At 33.6% G+C, this 24,822-nt stretch overlaps 3 protein-coding genes across 3 annotated transcripts; 2 read left to right on the top strand and 1 right to left on the bottom strand.

The window, feature by feature from the left end:
• The first annotated feature begins 1,325 nt into the window (after nt 1–1,325).
• On the top strand, nt 1,326–12,004 carry LOC136276620 (von Willebrand factor D and EGF domain-containing protein-like). Its single transcript, XM_066089095.1, has 7 exons — nt 1,326–1,413; nt 1,609–1,809; nt 2,011–2,175; nt 8,565–8,890; nt 9,458–9,544; nt 11,331–11,717; nt 11,831–12,004. Exons 1-7 carry the CDS (start codon nt 1,350–1,352, stop codon nt 11,987–11,989), a joined length of 1,389 nt encoding a protein of 462 aa, XP_065945167.1. The 5' UTR covers nt 1,326–1,349; the 3' UTR covers nt 11,990–12,004.
• Nucleotides 12,005–12,090: 86 nt separating this feature from the next.
• LOC136276474 (uncharacterized) lies at nt 12,091–16,939 on the top strand. The gene is made up of 8 exons (XM_066088546.1): nt 12,091–12,259; nt 12,856–13,070; nt 13,395–13,773; nt 14,717–14,872; nt 15,075–15,261; nt 15,516–15,703; nt 15,847–16,133; nt 16,436–16,939. Coding segments are annotated over exons 1-8 (1,446 nt in total). The 5' UTR covers nt 12,091–12,226; the 3' UTR covers nt 16,437–16,939.
• A 353-nt stretch (nt 16,940–17,292) lies between these two features.
• LOC105337879 (uncharacterized) lies at nt 17,293–21,222 on the bottom strand. The gene is made up of 2 exons (XM_066088921.1): nt 20,641–21,222; nt 17,293–18,544 (listed from the first exon to the last, which is right to left on the bottom strand). The coding sequence occupies exons 1-2, from the start codon at nt 20,975–20,977 to the stop codon at nt 17,907–17,909; spliced, it is 975 nt and encodes a 324-aa protein (XP_065944993.1). The 5' UTR covers nt 20,978–21,222; the 3' UTR covers nt 17,293–17,906.
• Nucleotides 21,223–24,822: the final 3,600 nt, after the last annotated feature.

Genomic DNA, 24,822 nt, shown 5'->3' on the forward strand with positions numbered 1-24,822 from the left:
TTTGGTATAGCGGAAGCTTTTACTTTGACGCTGTTTGGTTTTTTGTTTACTTTTGAAGTTGTGCTATTTATAGTAACTTTGGCGATTTGACTGCCTATTTTGGTAGCCAGGACGCTGCTTTCAACAGAGCCCGCCCAAAAATCAATTTTAGGATATATCATTGTTGATCTCTCCTTCTTTAAAAATTGTTTAAGTTTAACTACTGTTAAAGTGAAAATACTAGCAAAAAAGATAGGTATCTGGTTCAAATCTAATAAAAATAATGCGACAAAAATGTTTACAGGATAATATTGACTCATTTAGAACAACAAGTTATTTGCACTATCTTTGGCAACCTTTTTCCAGGCCTTTTTGTTAAGTCCTGCTTCAACCATGCCTGTGACAAAAGCAATTTACTCTTGCATTTGTAAATAGACAATGACTATCCAAAACATATTCTGCCTTTTGCATAGTTAACTCAAAACACAATGAGCACTTTTCTTATCCACTTTATTCGTGCGTGCGTACGTGTATGGTAAGAAGCTACAATATTTAAGAAAGGAAAAAATATCAGTACATATATCATTACCCAAAAAGCATGTTCCGCAACATAGAAAATACTATAAATGTTTAACATTAATGCAATACACAAATAATTATTACATGTGTTCACTCGTTACAATACTCTGCAACTTTATCAAGAATTATAAAAACTTCATTTAAGATGTAAATACTACGGTATCATAGAAATGACTTACATGCTATAACAAATAAGAATTGATATAATAATTAGTAAACTTTGATTAAAACAACAAATAATTTGTAAACTTATATTTGTGACCTGGCTGCAAACTACAGTAACTGTAATTAGCGGTAAAACTGCACGGACTAACGCTTTTCCATCCTAAGTATTTCATCGGAAACACATGTTCCGCAAATATAAAGTTCAAAATTGAGTTGGGCAATTTTAAAATTGAAAGTCATAGGTTCGAATTTCTCTGGGGCTTTTATAATTCTTATTTTTCCAAAAGATTTTTTATCTAATATTGTAAAATTTGAAAATTCTGAAACGTTAAAAGTATTCTCATTCAAATGAATTTTTTATTCACAATCATATCGACAGGTGTCCCATGCCATACTAATGAACATTTTGGAAAGTTTCCAACTTCTTTTTCATGTGAACATTTATTTGATATTTAATGACTTTTTTTAACAGCATGCAAAGCATAACGGAATGTGAATGAAGCGGAAGAACTTGGCCGATTGGTTCATTCACAATTTAGGAAGAAAAAATAATTAACTATAAATACAATGCAAATAACAAAACATCATTGCTTCACTTAGGTAGCAAATTGGAATAAATACCAAAAATGTGGTTAGAATTTCTCTATTCTAAATTAGTACCAATGATTGTATCTGTGGCGTTTGTAACAGGTAATTTTTTTTAGAATGAATTTTAGTAAAATTGTGTATTACTTTAAAATGAAAAATGATAATTTTTAGAAATACTTAACTTAAGCAACATTAGTTGTATAAAAGGAATCTATAAGAAAAAGACTCCATGATCGGTTCCAATAGAAAAATAATATTTAAATTGAAAAGCATTGCAAGTATGCCATTTTTGTTCAGGTCAATGCACAAATTATAAGTTACAATCAAACCAGTACAAGAGATCGTCTAGTTACCAACTGACTGGGACAGATGTGGCGATTTCCGACAGCTTTTTATCTGAGGGATGGTACCGATTCCAAAGTGGAGCAGGAAACGATATGGTTACAAGTGCACCATCATTAGCCATGTGTGGGACCCTCTATCCTGTTTGGCTTGACGGTAAGGTCATTGTTGATATATTTGTTCGAAGTTTTCCAATGCTTGTATCTTTTACAATTCATCATTCTGAGCATGTCGCAGTAGTACTTTTAATTGCGTGCATAATATGACATATTTTTGTTCTTACATGTAAGAGCACTATTTAGATTCAGACAAAAATCTTATTCCATTTTTATCACTTAAATTTGATTCAATTCAAAGGATCTCTGCCACTCCAGGGTGAGGACACTGTTGATAGGACTGCCTGTGTTGTTGGTCTCACAAGATCCTGTGAATCAACGATACCCATTAAGATAAGAAACTGTGGTACTTACAATGTCTACTATTTACGAAAAACACCCAACCTCGCAAGCGGCTACTGCTTTGGTAAGTCTAAACATGATTAATTAGACGGAGGCTGTATAACAGCCTCCGTATGTTGTGATTGTCTTGCCCGTGACGTCAAATAATGAGGATTCCTTAAGCACCATCTAGCGGTGGACGAAATAATGAATAATTATGAGAGTCAATGAATAAACATGGTGTGCTTCTTTGTCTCTGTCGTATATCGTTCGCGTTTTATCAATTAATCTCCCGCGGAGAAGTATATTTCTTTACAGCTGCACCCCCCCCCCCCCTTGCAAGTGATTTGGGAAGTCAGTGTGTTTTTACAAGCTGATAATAGTGTCGCGCGTGAAAAAAAAATAGATAGAAATAGCAAAAAATCTTTTTTAAGATGCAAACAATAGCCATAATACATGTATATATCATTAAAACTGGTACCAACTAACTGATCTTGATTTCTCTGCAAATTCAAAATAAATAGCAAAATTAAGTTCATGTGTTTATTGTGACCATAGTATCAACGAGAGAGAGAGAGAGAGAGAGAGAGAGAGAGAGAGAGAGAGAGAGAGAGAGAGAGAGAGAGAGAGAGAGAGAGAGAGATGACACTCATTAATCAAGAAACCCCTTCTGTAAGATAGAAAAGGGGGGGGGGGGTGTTGTACGGTTAGACGAAGTTGTTTGCAATGTAGAGGTTATCTTTTGTCTTGAACAGGTGTGGATACATGTCGTTTTCTACCTTGGGTTTGTAAATCACTATACACAGAAAATAATTATTATATCGACTTAACGAGGCTGAGGGGTGGCTGCCATTTTAAAGCGTTTTAATTTCTATACAAAAAAGATTTTCACTTTATTGTTCTATAACTCTTACATCATACTGAAATTGTCTTTAGAAAGAAATGGATATGATGGTATTGAAGCATTTTTTAAAAAGTCAATTGATGGTAAACCAAGGATTTAATCTTTACACATGTATTGATTATTATTATGTTAAAATTTGGAAATAATCTTGTGGCTACTTTTTTTTTGTTTTACATATTTCCATTTGTATGACATATATTTTTGGTAAAATTGTGATATTTTTCTTTATGACAAATAATGTTAAGTTTTTTTTATTGTGTAAATTTTTTGCTATGTTATTGGTATGTTTTTTGCCTTTATTCATATTTCATATATTTTTTTTATAATTTTTTTTTTTTTACATAATGTTCAATTTCTTCAGATGCAAAAAATGATATAATTAACGGTGATTGTGATGTGGTATTTCATATTAAAATGTAAATTAAGATTATATGAAACATTTCTGCAAGTTTGGTGAAAGGATTTGGATACATTTTTTGGACCCCCAGCCTCCTTAAACTAAATATACACAAGGAAAGAAACGAGTACATACATGTAAATAGTTTGCATTGTATTTTTCAAGTTCGAGTTGTATGCCTTTAATATCATGTACAGTTTCCCATGTTGTTTTGTGATGCAAAATAATTTCCTACTTCCTTTTTTGTAAAGAATAAACACCTTTATGTAGTAATATAACAAGCTTAAAAGGTTAAAATAAGAGAACAACACTAATTATTTAAATATTATCTACCTAACTATGATGTCCACCTGGAAAATATCCTTGCGACCTTAAATTACCATAATATTAGACCGCTTCGCGAATATTCTAACATGATAAGCGGTAAGCGCGATGTTTTTTCTAAAATAAAAAAAATCATAATTGTCATTAGTTTGATTTTCTCCAAAATGATGCCTCCGTCTATCAGTACTTTCAGTACTTTGATTTTTAGCTCACCTGAGCTGAAAGCTCAAGTGAGCTATTCTGATCGCATTTTGTCCGTCGTCCGTCTGTCCGTCCGTCCATCCGTCCGCCTGTCCGTCTGTAAACTTTTTTACATTTTAAACTTCTTCTCTAAAACCACTTATCCAATTTCAACTAAATTTGGCACAAAGCATCCTTATGGTAAGGCAAATATAAATTGCAGAAATGAAAGACATATCTTTATTCAAAGCTGAGAAAACCTCGAAACTGTAGAAAAAGGGGGGTGCATTTTTAAAAATCTTCTTCTCAAGAACTACTGAGTCAAATTCAACGTAGTTTAGGGCTAATTCTGTTTCAAATTTGAGTAATTTACGAAAATGATAATAAGACAGAGAGAATGAGGGTCAATCAGTTTAACTTCAGGTTCGGTATTCCATATCTCAAAACCCTCTTTGAAACAAAGCAATCGCATCTTCTCGGGCCTTTCCGGCAAGCTCGGAAAAACACCTCGAATGTATTTACATTACCGGATGTTAGAATTTTATACAAAATGGAGTCGCTTCCCATTGAAATAAGTATTGGCTAGACAGCCTTATAAGTCGTTTCTGTGTTATATTTTAGGGTATATCATTTACTTTAGTGAAGTCTAGCTTACATTTCACTGATCGTAAAATATGTTGTATCTAATATCAGGTTTTTTAAAAAGGGGGGTTGTCATGGACGCCTAGGTAATACATTCGAGGTGTTTTTTCGAGTCTGCCGGAAAGGCCCGAGAAATTGCGATAGTGAAACAAAGAAGCGGCCATTTTGAACGTATAAGAAATGGGTCAATCTGACAAAGATGAATTTGGTTGTTGTGGAACAGTTTGCGTGTGAAAGGAATATTTGAAACGTGCAAGATACATTGATGCCGATTTTGTGAAGTAAATTGAGATTAAATATTCTAATGCGTTGACACTTTCACTTTTAATGGTGGTTTTAGCTTGTTTTGATTTTCGTTTCGTTTTCATGAATTACGGTTTATAACTTAGGGGAACTATCGCCTGTATTTTGTAATTTTTACGTATCAATCAAATATAGACATCGGAAAGTAAGACAGCTGACTGTTACTTGCGGAAAATAAGATACATTAACAGGTACGGTACTTTAACAACTAAAATACAAATTCTAATGGTAATACGGAATGGTCTTTGCGTAATAGCTGATTGTAAGTATTTTCTCGTCTATTCAGTCTAAACGGAGATTAATATTGCTATTGGAAATACTAAGTGTGTGTACATGTAGCAGAAACATAAATAATTGTTAGCTCACCTGAGGTGAAATATAGAGAGAAACATCTTCTCAAAAATCAATCGGCCAGAAATGCTGTAACTTGTGTGGAAGCATCCTCAAGTAGTGTAGATTCAAGCTTGTTCAAACCATGATCCCCGACGGGGCTCCAATGGGGGATCAAATTTTTAGATAAAATGTATAGAGAAAAATCATTAAAATCTTCTTTGCAAAAACCAGTTAGCCAGAAAAGCTGGAACTGTGGAAGCATCTTCAGGTAGTGTAGATTCAATTTTTTTCAAATCACGATCCCCGGGGGTAAGGTGGGGCCACATTGGGGGGTCGAAATTTTTACATAGGAATACATAGAGAAAAAAATTCTCAACAAAAACCAGTAGGCCAGAAAAGCTGTAACTTGTTTGGAAGCACTCTCAGGTAGTGTAGATTCAAATTTGTTCAAACCATGATCCCCGGGGTAGGGTGCGGCCACAGTGGATGGGTCGAATTTTACATAGGAATACATAGCGAAAAATCTTTAATAAAAAATTTTCTTCTCAAAAACCAATTGGCCAGAAAAGCTGTAACTTGTGTGGAAGCATCCTCAGGTAGTGTTGATTCATTCTAGTTTTTTTCAAACCATGATTTCAGGGGATAGGGTGGGGCCACCATGGGGGGGGGGGGTCAAATTATGGCGGTGCGTGTAATTCGGTATTATCTCTACGTAATAGTTGATTAATGCAACATGTTCTATTAAGATGTTCAGCAATTTCAATCTAAACGGAGATTATTCTCGCTGCTAGAAATTTATAACTAAAGTATATATATATGATGAAAAATAAATTGAGTTTTCTCTTTGTTTTAGTGCAGTTTTCTCTTGTCTTAATTGTTTACAAATTCCTATAATTTTACTAACCTGAGAGTCAAGCTTCGAGTTATAAGCAAGATACAGAGCTTTGCGCACAATGCTACTATATGTTTGTACACAAAGCTGAGGTCATGCTTTAGTTTGTTTATATTTTAAATGCAGCTATGCTGAATAGGAAATACCAAGTTTTAAATTCTTAAGTTGAATGTAATAAACTCATGTGAACAAAAACATGACTCAAACCAAGCTATGAATCTTGCTTATGATTCTACGATTGACACTGAAATTTTGGTTGATCAATAGAAATGTCTTGCTAAAAGGATGATATGCTGTAATTACTTTCTGTTGCCCCTTCTTCAACGATGAATTGCATAAAATTTACACAAATTTTTGATAGTTTTTCGAACACAAGTAAATGAAACAATGCTTTTTAAACAGTTTCCATAGGCCTATTACATAGACATTACTATAGACACATTATTATTAAGAGGATAAAAGCATTATCGGTGTTCTTAAAAAATTATTGCAATGGAAAATCATCTTTGTTTGTACACATTTGTTGTTTTTTATTAAACAAAGATGAAAATAATGGAAGGGCCTAGGTACAATAGAGCGACATGCCTGCCAATACATTAATTTGAATTATAGCTCTTTAACATATGTGACAGCATTTTCAGTGAAGTTTAATTTCTTCAATCAAGTGAGTAAGGATATGAAAGGTCATACGAAATGAATTCATGCCTGGTAAATGACTATCGTCTATAATGGAGAAGGCCAATTAAATTTTTCAGTGTTTTTAATTTGAGGAATTGAGCGCATTCATTCTGGTGCATTGAGGTACACTTTTCTTCTTTCACATATAAATTTTTTTAAAATACAATAACTAGCAAGTAGTGGAGGGAGAAAATGTACCTTTATGCTCTCATGTATTTTAATCGTTTTATAAAGTGATGGGGGGGGGCTAAAATAAAGGGAACTGGAACTGAAAATTTAGTTATTTATATTGCATATGATCTTATTTTCGGTAAAAATGGTATTCATGAAGGTAGATATGTCAAAGATTAAGTATATGCAAAAATTAGTGAAAAATCGGATATTCATTTTTGGTTAATCTACCGAGGGGCCACATGGCACAATATCCTTTTGAGCGCCCATTTAAAGCCAGTGTTGCTCAGGTGAGCGATGTGGCCCATTGGGCCTCTTGTTGTTATACCATCCTTTTTATATTGCATCTCCCAAATTCTCCATGAGTCTACTCTGCTGTGTTTTTAGCAAATATAAAACTTAAAACAGATTGTGTTGGCAAATAGCATTTATCAAAAAATGCCAAAAGTAATGAAAATTTATCAACAATTTTCCTTTGTAAATTAAAGCATGGTTGTTCAAAATACTAAATGGCGAGTAGTAAACAAATAAGTGTATGTGGCTTAATAAATTTCGGAAACTAAAAAAGAAACCGAATACTTATTAATAGCATTTTATGATAATCCAGATAAATTAAAAAAAAACACAATATAAGGTACAAAAATACTCGGGATGGTATAAATTCCTTTACGCTGCACATAAATACAACTGCTTTAAATGTATTTGAAATTTTTTGTGAAGTATGGATAAAATTCGTATTAATACTAGGTAATGTGGCCGAGTTCTACCAATTCTAAATATACATGTACACGTATTTGTAAAATGTCTAGCATTTCGCTTTTATATCAAATTCTTTTTAGTTTTTTTTGTATTTAATATTATAGCTATTCTGATCCTTACGTTTTCACTATATCTTTATTTCTCCGCCGAAGTTTTCATACAATGCATGTTTCATCAATAAAGAACTATATATGATAAGAGTTAAATTTGGCCCCCTTAATTCGCCATTTTTTAAGTGTTTCGGGTACAATGAAATGTTAACTAATTTTTTAGAAGAGTTGATATAACATATATTTTTCATCTATTTGTTTGATCTATTTGCACTCACTGGCAGTATCTGACGTCAGAAGTGACGCCATTTCTATAATTCAATCAAAATCAGCCAAAAATTGACATTTTTCTTATCTATTTACGAATGGGAAATATAGAGCGCATGCTTGAACAAGGAAAATTTTTTTGTCACTTATTAGTCTTGGCTAGATACATCTCTGATTAAAATATTTTATTTGTTCAAGAGTGCGCTCTATGTTTTCGGAAGGAAAAACTGCTTGAAAACAAGCTGTTTTACGCTAAAAATGCAAAAATGGCGGGAAAAGGTTGTCTTTACAATGTCATTGTTCTAAATTGTGGGCACTTGAACCAAAATGAATATTATGTAAACACATCACATACATATCTGTACTAAGAAAACAAAGAATGATAGTAAAATAATGATGGTCATTTTAGGGGGCCATTTTAGGCCCTTATCATATATAGTCCTTTATGCACTCAATAATGAGACTTCATTAATATCCTGATTGTAGTAGTTATTGCTTGTATATAAAAGCACATTTTTTTTCAAATTGACATTTCCCTTAATTCTTTACTCATCCCCTTCTCAATTCTTTTCAGGTGAACAAGTAAGATGTCCATATGGCCAAGGTTCAGAAAATGGTTTTACGCCCGGATGCCAGATGCTGCCTGCAATCACTGTTTCTCCAGTTGTAGATGCAGATCTCGAAGAAACACCTTCACAGATTCCGAGACTTGGTTCAACAAAGAGATCTTATTTTGAGTGTACATTTAATAAGCCAAGTATGGGCCCGTATTATTTTGATATAACATGGTACATAAACGAAGATGAAGTACGAAGAACGACAAATGTGCTTTATGAAGATATAGCATCGACCCGTTTATTACCGGAACACTGGGTTCATCAATACAATCTAAACATGGTGGTATGTTAATATTTATATAATAAAATGCTTTCTTTGGTGATTCGTGCGGGTTATGAATGTAGCGACAATGCAGAAAATACATAACCCGCGTTAGTTATGCAATTTTTTTTCTGCAATGATCGCTACTTTCATAACCGGCATGAATCATCAAAGATTTTTTTTTATTATTCATATATGCATCATTCAATTAAATATTAATGAATTGATCGTAAAAAGTAAGTAAGTTTAACTTAATAATACATCAGTACGTTAGATAAAAGAAACAGACAAATCGTCTTCTAAAGGAATTGGAGTCTGACATCATCATGATAATTTTGTGTAGTCCGTGATTTTTTTTAGGTTCCTGAATTAATTACTGTAAGAAATAGAGGGAACCATAATTAATGGACGTAAATATAAAATAATAAAATTATTTTTTATCATTGATTCTATTTGATATTAAACATAAGAACTGGAGTTAATATAGTGCATACAGAATTAATAGTGTGTAAATATATATGCATGTAGTACTGTGTAAGAATAAATGATGTGACCATATTATTATAAGTAGTGAGTATTTCGTTACAGGTGAGGTGTTCTGTTCGAGTCCGTACGTCCTCAGGAGGAACTCCAAGCAACGAAATGTCAAGCAGGGATTATCAGGCTGGCATATTTGTAAGTATTTCAAGTATATGTCCACAACTACACTTGTTCATCTGCTAAATTTGACGCAAACTAATTATGCAGTTACGTACAAGCATAATAATTTCAAATACAAATAAATTATAGATAGTATTCAGTATATTTAGTCGCGTGTAGATCTCATTCTTTCCAACGCTTTTATGATTTTAAAAGATGGTTATATCTCTTATTTTCTTATTTTGAGGTTTAAAATGCGTGTATTAGTTATATTGAAGCCTAATGTTTAATGTGATATTAACTATAACGTATTTATCATGATTTTATACCACTTTTTTGAAAATTAGAGCCAGTGAAAGCTCCGGAGAACATTAAGAATTATTTTTTTAAAACAATAAAATGCTTCTTCGGTCGTCCATCCGGGATGTTAAGGTATTCGATGTATAACGACCATATTTTGTACCTAATAATGAATGGTCCGATATTCTTAATCATGATATAATTTGAAGATGTTATTAAGAAAAATACTCCACCAAAGGGATTATCAAAATTTTGAATAGGTCAAACTAATTACATCTTGAATTTTGCATTGAAGTCTATGGGCAACGTATGATTTATTAAGATATAATAATTATAAAAAGTAACTTAAAATTCATAAAATTCACTGGTTAATACATGCATAAACTTTCTCTTTATTAAAATATGACATAAAATTTATCATTTACCGCAGATATTTTAATAAAATTATTTTTTTTTGTCATCAAGGGGAGATAACTCTTTAAAAAAATTAAGGTGCAAAATTACAGCTTCTTATATGTTGTCAGTCACGTGAATTTGGTTCATTTAACTTTCATTGTTATCTAGCAATACATATTTAACTAGTTTGAAATGATTCAAAATTGTTCAATATCCTTTCATTATGCTTTAAATACGGTAACCTTAAGATTGCGACATTACAGAGAAAAATACATAACCCAGTTAGGAGGTTATGTATTTTTTTTATTTTTAATTTTTTTTGGTGCAATGATCGCTACCTTCATTACCAGCAAAGAAACTTTTATTATTCACATCTACATCTTTCTTTAAACAAATTAATGAATTGATCGTAAAGAGTAAAACTTTGTAAAATTGATTAAATTCTTCTTATGTACATCAGTACGTTAGATAAAAGAAACAGCCAATTCGTCTTCTTTAGGAATTTGAGTCTGACATCATCATGATTATTTTGAGCAGTCCATGATTTTTTATAGGTTGATGAAGTTTTCGACCAATCGATATACGGGGCGAGTAGAACTCAGTCCTGTCAGTTTCTACAGAGCTAAGAATTTCGTTAGGCAAAATTTTATCGGTCGGGACTTTCTTCATCGCACTATCAAAAAAGAGTTCGAGTTAAGTAAAAACTGTCTAAGATATTGCGACATGTAGTTGCAAAACTTTAAGATTTGGTCATGTCTATTTGCCCATTGTAATCAACTTTAAATTGAATATTTACCACAAAATGAATAATATTTATTAGGTATTCACACACGATGTAATCAAGGTAAAGATACTTGATCTAGCTTTCTATTTATACGTGAAAAATATTGATACCAATAGACACATTTCTGTATTTTTACATGAATAATCAAAAAGTCCGTTGGAAAATCAAACGATTGGGACTCTGCAATCTTCTGTCACCCTTATATTTAGATAGATAGATAGATAGATAGATAGATAGATAGATAGATAGATAGATAGATAGATAGATATTAGAAATTAAGGCAACGAAAACAAATATTTAAAAGTATTACTTGATTTTAAAATGTTCTTTTTATTTAAATAGCCAGAGTCATTCAGTTACCATTTGGATGAAGGCCAGACAATGTCGATACCATTTCAAGTTACCTACCCAGTTGGGTGCCTTTTTACTAAGTTAGAAAGCAATTGCATAACCGCAATATATATGCTGACTCCTTATTATTACCAATCTTCAGCTGTTGACACCTGCCAGAATATTAAGTCAACCGAAGCTCTTCTCTTTAACAAAAACAAATGCGGCATCATAATCTCAAGTAATACATGGAATGAATCAAAAGTCCTTAATGTGACAGGAAATATTGATAACTTAATAAACGAGAGAGATAGAGAAATTTATATCAGACTCGGACATAATGGCCAAGGCAACGATCCTTCCGGAGCATGGGATAATGTTACAATACCGGATATTAAGGTTGGCAACCAAAATATATCGAATACAGATAAAGAACAAAATGTGATTTATTTTAGATGACATAGTTGAGTTCAACTTAACAGTTGCATTCTTTTTCGTTCATTTAAATACAGGTTTACATCTCCGACGTGGACAATACAATATCAAACAGGATATGCATGCTCCGAACAGATCCACGATTTTGGACGTTTGATAATAGGTTTCACAATATATACACGGCAGGGGAGTTTGTTCTCTATCGCCACAAAAAGAGAAACGTAGAGGTGAGTTGATTTGTCGTGTCTCTGTTGTATTATCAAATGTATTTTAACATACTGAAAATTGCATTTCACCTGTAGGTACATGCTTTATTCACAACATGCCCTCTTGGTGCAGCTTGTATTTGTGGAGTGGCAATCCGAGTGGAAGACTCCCTGTATGTGTACCGTACATGTGATGAAGTTTCGTACCAAACTGTTAGTCTCCTTGCTCATCATTCCACCATTTATGAAATATGTGATGACAAACACATGATAATAACAACCGAATACGATTACACTGTTGTAAGTTCTATTTCTATTGTGCCCATAGCCTGTAATCGGATTTTTTGTTGTTGATTAAACTTTGACAATTTCCATTTAACATAAAATGATCACGATGGTTAATCAATTATTGTTCTGTTTAATCGTTAGCCCCTTAAATTTTTCTCCGAAGTCAGAATGTTACTAAAGATGCAATGCAAAATGATAGGTTTTTTAGATATCAAATTACATCACTAAAAAGACATGAAAGAGAAACTGAAAGAAATATCGCCCCCATAGTTTAAGATAAATGAAAAAATAAACAGATTTCAAAATGTCTAAATAACTATTCTTAAAAGTATACATCGGTAATTACTTAAAGTTGTTTAAAAGATTATGTTTGAAACAGTTTATTTTAAGTGGAAACCTAGTATGACTTTATATTTCCCTGTCGCTTTGTGATGAATGTTATCACAAAAACAGTTTATATTTTCCTGTGGTATATTGTAAATCGATTACTGAGATATTAATATATTAAGTAAAAGAACTTGTTTTTCAATCGCTGTTAAAAAAAAGAACGCTCATTTTAGCTTCGGAATACTTTGTATTTGATTTGTTTTTAAATTCATTTATTGTAGATTACCCTCCCTTCGGGTACCACCGTAAAGTACAATGTATCTGGCGACTGGATTCAACATCTCCATATTATACCCTCTGTTTTTGATATTGGCAATATGGAAGGAATTTGTGGTAATGCAAATGGGGATGACTCTGATGATTTTGTAGCTCCTGATGGCAGAACACCTGCAAGTGATGGATGGAAAGACATTGAGAGCATTATCAACACATGGAAGTAAGATCTTTTAGTAGAGCGTATCACAAATTCTTTTGAAATAGCTTTATTTTTTTTAAACAATTTTTTTCAATATTATTATTAAAAAGCATTAGGCAGCAGGCACAGGCTATATAACCTTATTCCATACTTTCTCTGAATAAAACCTAGCTGGATAGAATCAAGCGTTTTTGTATGATCTAGCAATTTTTTTTCAATGAGGCATATTAAGTTACAAGTATACCTAATTTGAAGCTTACACATTATCGTTATGTACATGTATATGAATATTTTCATATGTTTTATAAGTAAGTCAAACCTTGGATATTCATAAATCTTTTCTAGGATTGACCCTGTCTCGCCAAATAGTCTGTTTGGTGCCAATCCATTTTTTGAAAATACAGGTCATGACGTGCAAAAATATTGTTCCTGCGCAACAGAATCGCCTTCCAGTAGTTTTCTTGAAGATTTACCAGACCACCATGCTGCAGTTTGCAATATCACTACAAGTCTAGTCGACTGTTCCCAACAGCAGACGACAGCGTCATTCTTAACTACATGTAATAGGTTCGCTAATAATGGACGAAAAAGGCGAGCTTTGTCTGAGAATGGTTTTAGTGAAAGAAGCAAACGTGTCCGAAGAAGCGCATACGACTCTGATGACGTCATCGATTTCGAACCACTGAAATATGATCCGTCGTACAGCTTTAGTTATATCCCACAAGTAATTTTTACATTTGACTTATGTTAATATATTGTAAAATCTGGGCTGTTCAAAAACATTTGTTAAAGAAGATGGGTGGATAAGGCGTGTAAAATGCCCATACGCGGTCGGACAGGCTACTGAAAAATTAAAGTATCAATAAATCTGATGGGTTTTTTTAAAAATCATTTAAAACAATATATATTTAACGAATCATTGATTTTTAACCCATAGGTATGTTCAATACTTGGAATATGTTGCCTCAAACGGGCGTATACGTATCAAAACCTGCAAATACTGTCATTTTTTAGAACTTCAAGGCATTTTCTTTTATAGAGTGGGTCTGTGCTCCATATTTTTCTTATAATCTATTTAAGGTCTATTGGAAAACAAACTGATTTCAATCCACAAAACCGTGGAGAGATGACCCACTATACATTAAAAATATCATTTTGTATCCCAACAATTGAACGTTTTGAAAAAATAATACAAGTCCGGTAGTTCGTGGCCTTAGTCACACATAATATTTAAATAGCCCACTTTGTCGTGTCTGAAATTGCTCAGTGGTTATAAGTACCTGGCATAAGCTAACCTTATATGTCTAGGGTTTTTATGTTACGTGTTCAATGCCACCAAAATTTCCGACAATATTTTTTTTTCTTATTTTTTGTTAAATATAATAAAAACTGACTGTAATTAGAAATTTTGCTTTTGCAAAGTTGTATTATAATATATTTGAATAGATTTAATTGGGAAAAAATAAATTCAAAATTGTATTTCACTACTTAACCGAATGGGCATTTGCGCCATCTTATTCCCCCATCTTCTTTATTTAGAACATAAAACTATAAATAAAAAAATTGGATTTGCATTGTAATATTTAGTTGATATATTTTTTTAAAAAAGGTCTTCGGGAAAATGAATCATAAATTGAAAATGTTTAATATATATGATCATCTCGCAGATTCCTACGTGGATAAACGGTTGGAATGAATCCCATGCTATAAAAGTTTGCGAAGACAGTATAAACAACGACCCTGTAAAACTGGAGTGTGAAAAGCATATAGATATCCGACAGATGGTCAACTATTCTATTTCTTCCTGCATATTAGATATTAGGGTAATCAATGATAAAAACGATCAATATCTTAAGTAATCGTAAAGTTTCAGTTTAAATCAACAGCATCAATCATATTAGTAACCATTATAGTAATAAAAGTCAAATTATATAGTAAGATGAACGAACGGTGTGTCGAAATAGAAGTAGACATTTGGTAATTTTCAAGCAAAACTGATAATAAGAGTAATATTATATTTTTAAGGACTCTGCATCTACCGAATGGGTTGCTGGAACGATTGACGCCATCAAAAGTTACTGTCTAACACGTATTTCTAAATATGAAAAGTTTTACGTGTCCAACTCCAGTGAAGAAAAGTCTGTCGTTGAGATCTTTAACGCAGTGATTTGCATCAACAGCTGCAGCAAACATGGACATTGCACAGATAAAGGTCACTAGTTTCTCTTTATTTCAATAAGACAATTATTTTCCTGATACTCCAACTGTTATTTAAAACTGTTGTGAGTAGGCCTATTTCATAAATACTATTATCTCTAGATGATATATAAACTATATTGAACTTTAACGTACATTATAAAAAAAAATAATTATTAATTGTACAATATTTCGGGTTTTGATTTGAACTTAACACAATTTCGTGTGATTTTCTGGTTACATGTACATGTAACTTGTGTGTATTTTCAGGAAAGTGTGTGTGTGATACTGGGTTTATCGGTGCTGACTGTTCTCACCCCATCAACAAACCCCCAGAAAACATCGCCCTTCCTGAAGAAGGATTATGTCGTCAATCAATTCGACCGTGCAGAAAGACAAATATTGTTGGAAACTTTCTCTCAGAAACTACTATCTATGTTAAACTTCAGCAATACAAGGTATTTATAGAACTCACTTAACATTTAATACAGAAACATTTGTAATTACTGGTTTGCATTTAGAAAATGAGTTTCTCACTATCAAAATTGAACTTAATTGTTTCATTGGCAATCGTAATTTGTAGATTCTTGTGTACATGTAGATATCGATCCATGGTAAGGGTGCAGTAATAAACACAGAGAAGACAACGGCACAATACAGGGCACCTAATCTAATATCTGTTGTCCTCCCCTCCTGTGCTAGAAGAAGGATGCGGGCCGTATCGACAGATCTAGAGTATGCCATTGGACTGGGATTTGACATCAGTCTGTCTTATGACAACACTACCTTTGGGGAGGATTTAAAGTTAATCGTTTATGATGACTCTTACTACGATTGCAATTCAACAACAACCACATGTACAATGCTACTACCACATGTACAATGCTGGTAATGTCACATTTTAGATCAGATGTTAGAGTTTAGAGCAAAAAAAAGAGATTCATAACATTGCAAATGCTTCAACAACAATAGCATGAAATCTTATTTTTTTGAAAATATCTCTAAAAACTTAATATGTCCCAATTGTTTTGAAGTTAGTTATAATTTACTTTGTTTCTTTGCCGATTTATTTGGGGGGAGGATGAGGTTTTTTTAATTATTGTTTTTTATGTTGAATTTAAAATTTTTATACCAGTGCAGTGAGTTTTCAATGAAATAAAGTAAATCACGTGATATCATTATTCTTTCAGAAGTAATCCATTATGCTACAAAACCGAACCTGTTATAAACGGATGTCCGCCAATTGATACGTACGAAGATATATACAGACCTTTCTCACCTCCTCCTTCCTATACCAAGACCCCCGTACATATTATGAAAAACTGGTCGTCCCAGCAGTTCATCTACATTGTAACATCGGGGCCACATTAGATCACACATTCCAATCGCTGCTTTAATTTTGACATTTTTAGTGTTGACTCGCAAAGAAAAAATCTTAAATGGCAACATTTTTATAGTTTTTCCCACAAAATTTATTTGAAAGTTTTTTAGTTTATTAAACTTTATCTGGACCTTTAATTTCCTTTCAATAAATGTGACATGTTTCCTCTTTCGTTTTTTTTTGTAAAGTGTTGTAACTTAATGAAACAATAGAGTTCATGTCGTCAGGTATCAAAAATATTTGTGTTCATTTGCTCATTTTTTGTTAAAAATATTTTTGAAAATGATTCGTTTTGTTCAGTTTTTTTGCTTGTGTGATTTATATTTATTATATCTCCTTTTTTGAACATTTCTATTACTCTATATATTATTTTTGAACTGATAAAAAGTCTCTTACATTACATATTTATTCTTACATAATTATTTCCTACATGTTTATTTATTATATATATATTTGCTTTTTTCAACAATAAACTTTTGCATAAAAACCAACAATTTGTCATTGAATGACAAAATACCCTTCAAAGCAGCCAAAATACTGCTCAGCGGTAACAAGAATCAACGTTTATATTATATTATGTGTTAGTTCATTTGTATTTATCAAAGACGAAATACAGAAAACAAAACAAGTTTGGGGAATCGCCCAATGAAAAACAACTACACAGTATTTTATTTTAAGTTTTATTTGGCGATGATTGGCCATGGCTGCTTAAAAATGTGGGAGCCAGGCATCAATTCTTGCCTTATAGGGCATCCCTAACAAACAAGCAAAGCAAAAGCTTGAGCCCTGGGAACAGATGCTCAACTGCTTGCTCACCTAGTCCATAATATATATACAAATGCAAATAACTGTCAATTAATATTGTTGACATAAGCACTACTGGTAAGCCAGAATGCCGCCATGAGACTATGCACAGCATAGTCTACGCCACCAGTAGAGCTACACCCATGAACGAGGGCTATAGGTTGAGATTAATCATTATATACCATTAAGCTATTACAAATTAAAAAGCGAGATCAAAGCACGAGGGCAGGGAATATTAATGCCCAAAGGCATAAAAGTATAAGACAACTACTTGTTATAGGAGTGAAAAAGTGCCCTTGATTGAAATGATAAAGTAACAACAATGCTGTTCATTAATAGTTATATGGCCTGCAAATTGACCAAGTAAGAAAAAACACACACAAATATTAATTTCTCAAGTCAACATGACTGAGACCCAGTGGACTAGGTGAAATACCAACAACATAAAGTCACTGTCAAGTGTGACTATGACCCAATTAGTCATAGCGCAGCCATGGCCCCTCTTCCCCTACTCTAGGCGACGCAAACACAGTGGGGTCGGACAAGAATGTTTGTAGTGCTTGTTGCAAGCGGTACAGAAATAAATCATTGCCAAGGCCAGAAAGAGGTACCTTGTCTGTGGAAAACAAACCAGGGCTATCAATGCGCAGCTCTGGATATCTTATATATTTTCCACCCAACCTTTTAAGTGCAGATGCAACAGCCCTATTTGTTCGCTTCCTAACCTCTTCTAAAGCTACTGGGTTCCTCCCACCCCTCCATACACCCCTGGGCAGAATCTGGGACCAAACTAAAGTGGTGGATGGCATCAGTCTAGAAAGTTTTTCCAAGGTTTTGATAATACTAAATCGCAGTTCAATTGATTTAGCCCCGTTTTGCATAGGGATATTATTGCCTCCGCAATGTATGACAAAAATATGAGGTGGATCTTCTACCTTAAGCAATGTCTTAATCTTAGAGTAAAGTTGACCCCACCTCATGCCCCCTTTGCCCTGCCAGAAAATGGATGCCTTGTGTCTATCTAGCTGTAAATCAGTGCCCCGGCAAGACTTTCTTGCATGACAAAACGCATGTTTAATGATGGATGACCCAACAATCCAGATTCTTGTATGATCTAAAAAAAATTTACATACATGTAAATAAAAACATGAGAGAAGGTTGTAACCTTCAATACCTTAACATTTTTGAGAGGAGCTACTGTCTTATATAATTAAGCAAGCAAGCAGATTTCCATCTACCCTCAATTGCAATAGACTGCTGACTTGCTCCTGACGCCCAAGCATTATACTCTGCACCAATACGGAATAAATGTGTCTTGTACAACTTAGTGTCTAAACCTAATTTCTCTAGTAACATGTTGAAAACTGATACTACCTGGTATCTAGTCACCGGACTTCCTGAAATATGACAAAACAATGACCCCCTACACTTCGGCCTCAACTGTAAATATAACCTAATACAGGACACAGGACACACAATCTTATGTGTAGACTTAAGTTGAATGGCAGCCCCCCTACCCGCCTGATCAGTCTTTTAGTGATGAAGTACAATTTTAATTGTGTTGTCCAGTGGTGAATATGACACATTTTGCACTTGGATAGCATGCCCCACATCCTGCTTTGTGTTTTGTACTAACTCGCCCATTCTGAAAAACCCAAAGAATGCTGTAACAAATATAGTTGTAAAAAGTGTGGATTCATAATATGAATGGCAGATGCTTGGGAGGGTCTGGACCATGGTGGTTAAAATCTGCAAGGTAATTGGTTTTCTAGTGTCATGGTGGGGATTGCTGCGGCTCAGGCCCAGCAAAACCTTTTTAAGTAAAAAATCTTGGGTCCTGTCTGGGAAGCCATGTAATTTACAGTGGTAAGAAATACCTGCAACATATGTTTTAATTGTGTTGGCTGAAAATTTCTGCAGTGATAGATATGACACAAAATTGACTAAATCTGACTGAGATGGGGGCCAAACTGGCCGACTTTGATAGACTCGACAAAACAAATGGAATGCATTTACTGCAGTATCATATAGTTTGCGGGTATTGTTTGACAAAGCATAACTCAGAAGCTCCAGGGATCTAAGCTGTAAATCATGTGCAGAAATGATGCAGGAATTGCTGATGGCTGGCTGTTTGCTCCTGGAAAACTGGCCTTGAATCTGCTTTAACATTGTATATCCCTGCTATATGCTTAGCTTTGAACTGAATATTAAGCATCAGACCTTGCAAGACTAATTGCCTAAGCAAATACATGACTCTTTTGGACTTTGAGGTATTACAATTGAGAATTGAAACTAAGGCTTCATTATCAGTATGGATTATTAGCCGTTTACCAGACAGATTGCTGCTAAGGTCTAAATTGGTGGGTTGCTTGGGGGGCTCTGGGACGCTGAGGTAGGGCAGGTCTAGCATAGGTGGACGTGGTTGACTGCATTCTAGGTAACTGAGGGCGCCAGGATGTTGAAACGCTGTTTGGCCTGTAAGTTGAATCAGAACCTGAACCGCGTCTGCATTTGATATAGGGGTGATTTAAAGAACACAAAATGCACTCATGCTTGTATTGACATATCTACCTTAATCAATACGCCTTATCTTCTCCAGGTCTTTGGACCACTGGCTGCACACTTGCCTGGTTGCTGCTTCACTTTTGTTGCATTGACCTTTATAATTGAATTCATAACATCTAAGGGGGATGTTTTGTGTCACAGACCCTTGAACAGCCAGAGGGCTGTACATATATAAAAGCCACAATTCTTGGTCAACAACAGCAAATGACATATTTGGATTACATTCTTTTTTCAAACGGAATTGGATGTCATAATCTCTCCAGCTGAGATCTTTTGCACGACTAGCAGCTAGCCTGATAGTATGCATATATTTGAATAAAGCTGTACTGCACTCAGGGTGTGCTAGGACATATATAGAGGCATAGACCAGAAATGCATCAGTCCATACCTGAATATCTGTAATAACCTTGGGTTTGTATTTGGATGACAAGGTAATGTTGCCACCTTGCATAGAGAAGTATTTTGTATCGTCATTAGGATCAGATTCATTAGTGCGATCGACTAAAAGGCCCAAGTTAACATACTCGCCGTTAGCTATTTTTAGCTTAAGGTTATTGGAAACATTGTGCCCAAGGTCATTATGGTAACTTTGCACATGAGACTTTTGATTGTTACTTATGGCTAGTGTAGGTAGAATGTCAGTACCTGGATACTCTGCGGATGCATCCTGCGTCATCTCACTCTGGGGATGAGAGGTCTCTGCTCTACAAGACATGGCGGCAATGACTGCCCGTGTCACCTCGTCCAACTGCTCCCTGTTCAGCGCTGGTGGTTGCCTTTGGGTCGACATGGTTTCCCTATTTAGGTTAGGTGAGGTGGGGAAATCAACCAGATTCGCACTATGCTGGGGACCAGATAGATCGACCAGATTTACACAATGCTGTGGACCATCCGAGCCAGCGCTGTCTGTTGCGACCCGCTTCCGGTCGCGCGGCTTTGCACGTGGTGCAGGCGGGGCCTCTCGAACCTTCCTCTTTGGCATAGTATACTCTTGAATTTTTTGAAGGACTGATGCAAGTACAAAATGACGTCACGGGTTTGGCTAAAAGCCCAAAATTTAAGGCCGATGGTAAGGCTAATACCAGGAGGCGCAGATTATTGTGGGAATAATAGTTGTGAAATACGTGCCTAGATTTACAAGTTGATAATAAAATAAAATGTTAATATGATGAAATCTAAATATGATTTCCCTTTGATAAATGGATTTAACTCTGATAAGTTAAATCTTATTATTATCTTGATCAAAATAAATTTCAACAAAACAGCTCTAGGCCTAATAATGAGGTATAAGAACTATAATTAAAGTTTGATAATATAGGCGTATAGTTTGAGATAAAATGCAAAATTGTTTTGGCCTCTACATAGAAATTTGGCTTTTAATGGACAAAATCTTAACGAATTCTATATATCAATAGTTATTGATTCCTCCTACAAATGTAAAGGAAAAATACTGCTTTAAACGTGAAATTGTTTGCAAAAAGAATATATCAGATAAACTGATTTTTCATAACTGCAACATGTATATTTTCATCAGTTGCACTGAAATAACTGAATCATGCAATGCTAAAATGTTCATTCGCTGTTTTTAGAAAGAAGACTGAAGTATTGTATAATTATGGTGTTCTGAATATTTGATTAAGGGTTTCAGACTTCAAATTTGACATCGGTCATGCTTCCTCCATTTACTAATATTAATACTTGCAAAATAAACTCGTGCATCAATAGTTTCTACAGAAAAGTACTATAATTTTAAGAAAATTTTACTTAACTTTACAACATATCTTCTCATAATTTAGGTTTCAAATTAAATTTTCACGATGAGCCACATTTTTTTCTCGTAAAGTTACAAAAACTAAGAATGGCGCTTTTTGGGGGAACAAATAGAGCATAAACTACATGTAAGAAGAATTTTAATGGTAATATCTTTGAGAGATGTCCTCCTGACATTAGCACGTCCGTAACGTCCGTATCGAAAGCACTCAATTGAATGTTTGGACTCTGGAATATGCGAATGACATGTATTTAAATAATTAAAAGAAACTTAATAAAAGCAAGCATTACCTTTCCTCAAGTTGGAAACCAGCCATTGTAAATCGCCCTGTTCCAATAACTTGTGGGGTTTTTTTCGTAATACAGTTCAACGCATAAGTAGAGCCTTTTTGTGTAGATCCCAATTAAAGTACATTTTTTGTATTAAATGTCAGAAAGAAAAAGAAATACTTTTTTTTTTATTTTTCTATGCTTTTGAACAACTGATGGTTTTGTATTTTAAACTATGTTATAATCGTCATATGCATCATTGACATTCTTTCTGACAACTAGCTTGGCCAATCGCGAACAAGGTAGTGCTTTTACTAAAGATGAAGTAATGTGTCTGTAAAGAAATTTAACACACTGGGGGAAACTATCTTTAACATTCTTGACGAAATATAAAATTTTGTCGGGGAACATAAAAGTCATGGTTGCATTGGAAAAAACAATAACACAGACTTGAGTAATTAAAAAACGTTATATTAAAGACATACTAGTACGTAAAACATCATGTTTTAGAGAATGCTACATGTATAGTATTGATGTCATTTTCGTTTAAATTTGTCTTTAAAGTTTTTTTAAAAAGGGTCATTTTCTAATCCCCTAAATATTTTGCAACTTTTCTTATTTATTCTTTTACTTTTCTTTAACTTTGATATTTGTTTAAAGATCTGCAGTTATAATAGTTCTTACCTTGGATATACATGCATTTCATTTTTGAAATCTTATATTTCTTTTAAGAATTGGCTATAATGGTTTCAACTTTGGAATATTTTAGTTCATGACATCAAACTTTACCTCATTAAATTCCAAAATCAATTAGACACTATTAATCAATGAGACGGATAAGAAAAACATTCAAGAATAAGGACCGATTTTCAATCGAAACAACTTTTTCCTTTTTTTGAAAAACTTTGGACGATTTCCAATATCTCATTTAAGTAAAAATGTCCTTGGTAATTTTTAAAGGTCTTACCATTTTATTCTATATAGCATGCAAATTAGAATACCAGTGATTTAATAGATTTCAATTGACCTGTCGAAAGTAGCACAACTTCCTCTTTTTAAACAATTACCCATGGTTGATTGGTCCATTTTTGATTTAGGAAGATAGAACATCTGACTATAAATACCATGCAAATAACGCATCGTCAACACTGCGATTTCAAATCATATAGGAATATGATTTTTAATCTTGTGTAAATCCAAAGAGTTAAAAATGTGGTGTAAACTTTTCTATTCTTTAGTGGTAACAACAATTTCATTGGTGGCTTTTGTTTCAGGTATTATATTTTGTCGTTTAAAATGATTTTAGGAACTTTTAAATGATACTACATGTAATGTTTTAAAAATCTGCAAAATTATTCCAAATGTTATTTTATTCTGAATGATATGTAAAAGACACTCTTCTTCCTTTAAAATGAAAGAGTAGAAATAAGTATATCAGTCATGTTGTTTTTTCCAGGTCAATGCACAGACTATAAGTTACAAACAAACCAGTACAAAAGATCGTCTGGTTACCAGCTGGGTAGAACAGATGTGGCGATTTCAGACAACTTTTTATCTGAGGGATGGTACCGATTCCAAAGTGGAGCAGGAAACGATATGGTAACGAGTTCACCATCAATAGCCATGTGTGGTACCATCTATCCTGTTTGGCTTAACGGTAAGGCAATGATGATATATCGGTTTGAAGTTTTCCAATGTCTGTATCTTAAACTTCGCATCACTCTGAACGTGTCTTAATAGCATTTGGAACTGGGTGCATACTATGATAGAATGTATATAGGGTTATTTTCGCCACGTGTTATTTTCGCCCTTCTTCACTTGCAAACGGTTTCGCCCCCTCTATAGTTTGCAAAGACAAAGTTGTAACACTGTTCCGGATAATTATGCCAGTGCCGGATAATTATGCCAGTGCCAAGGTGGCATTTTTGCATCCGCTTAAGATGCAGTTTCGTAAATATATATATATATATATATATATATATATATATATATATATATATATATATATATATATATATATATATATATATACCCAATGAGAGACCATTGTCTTGAGAGTATATAACCACTTTTGTTTTTAGTGTGTCTCACCTGACATGTGAGATATTTACCCAAAAATCAATATCCCGTAGGAAAATAATAACTTTAATGGGAGAAATGATTTTCCTATAGGAAATGTTTTAAATCATATAGGATTTTATTTTTTAAAATCCTATACGAAAATTGTTTCCTGTAGGAGAAATGTATTTCCTGTAGGAATTGTATTCAAACAGGTAGTTTTCCTGTAGGAAATTAGACTCCTATCGGATTTTAAAATTCTATGGGAAGTTTGTTCAAATGCCATCGGAATTTAAATCTCTACCTGAAGTTCTTTTTTATACCGGTAGGAGATTCTAAATATTCTATTTGAAATTGTTATTCCTGTTAAGAAAGTTATTTTTCTGTAGGAATTTATTTTTAACAGGTGAATATCCCCACCTGACAGGTGGGATACATAAATAACAATTAAAGCAAGTTATAAACTCTCTACGCAGTAGTCTATCATATCGCGTACATTACCTTTAAATTTTTCGATACATGCAGCTTAGACTGGTGCAAAATGCCACCTTGGCACTAGGATAATCACCCGGCACAGTGTTTTGAGTTTAAAGAGAGATAATTTGAGACATTGGAATTTACTCAATCTTAAACCCGTCCTTAGGGTGCGAATATTTCCCTGTATACTGTGGTTTCATCAATACTCGTTGAATACCAATTTTCTTGGATTTCGTTGTTTAGTTGATCCAC

This window comes from Magallana gigas, chromosome 6 (assembly GCF_963853765.1).
Source record: "Magallana gigas chromosome 6, xbMagGiga1.1, whole genome shotgun sequence".
NCBI classification, from domain to species: domain Eukaryota; kingdom Metazoa; phylum Mollusca; class Bivalvia; order Ostreida; family Ostreidae; genus Magallana; species Magallana gigas.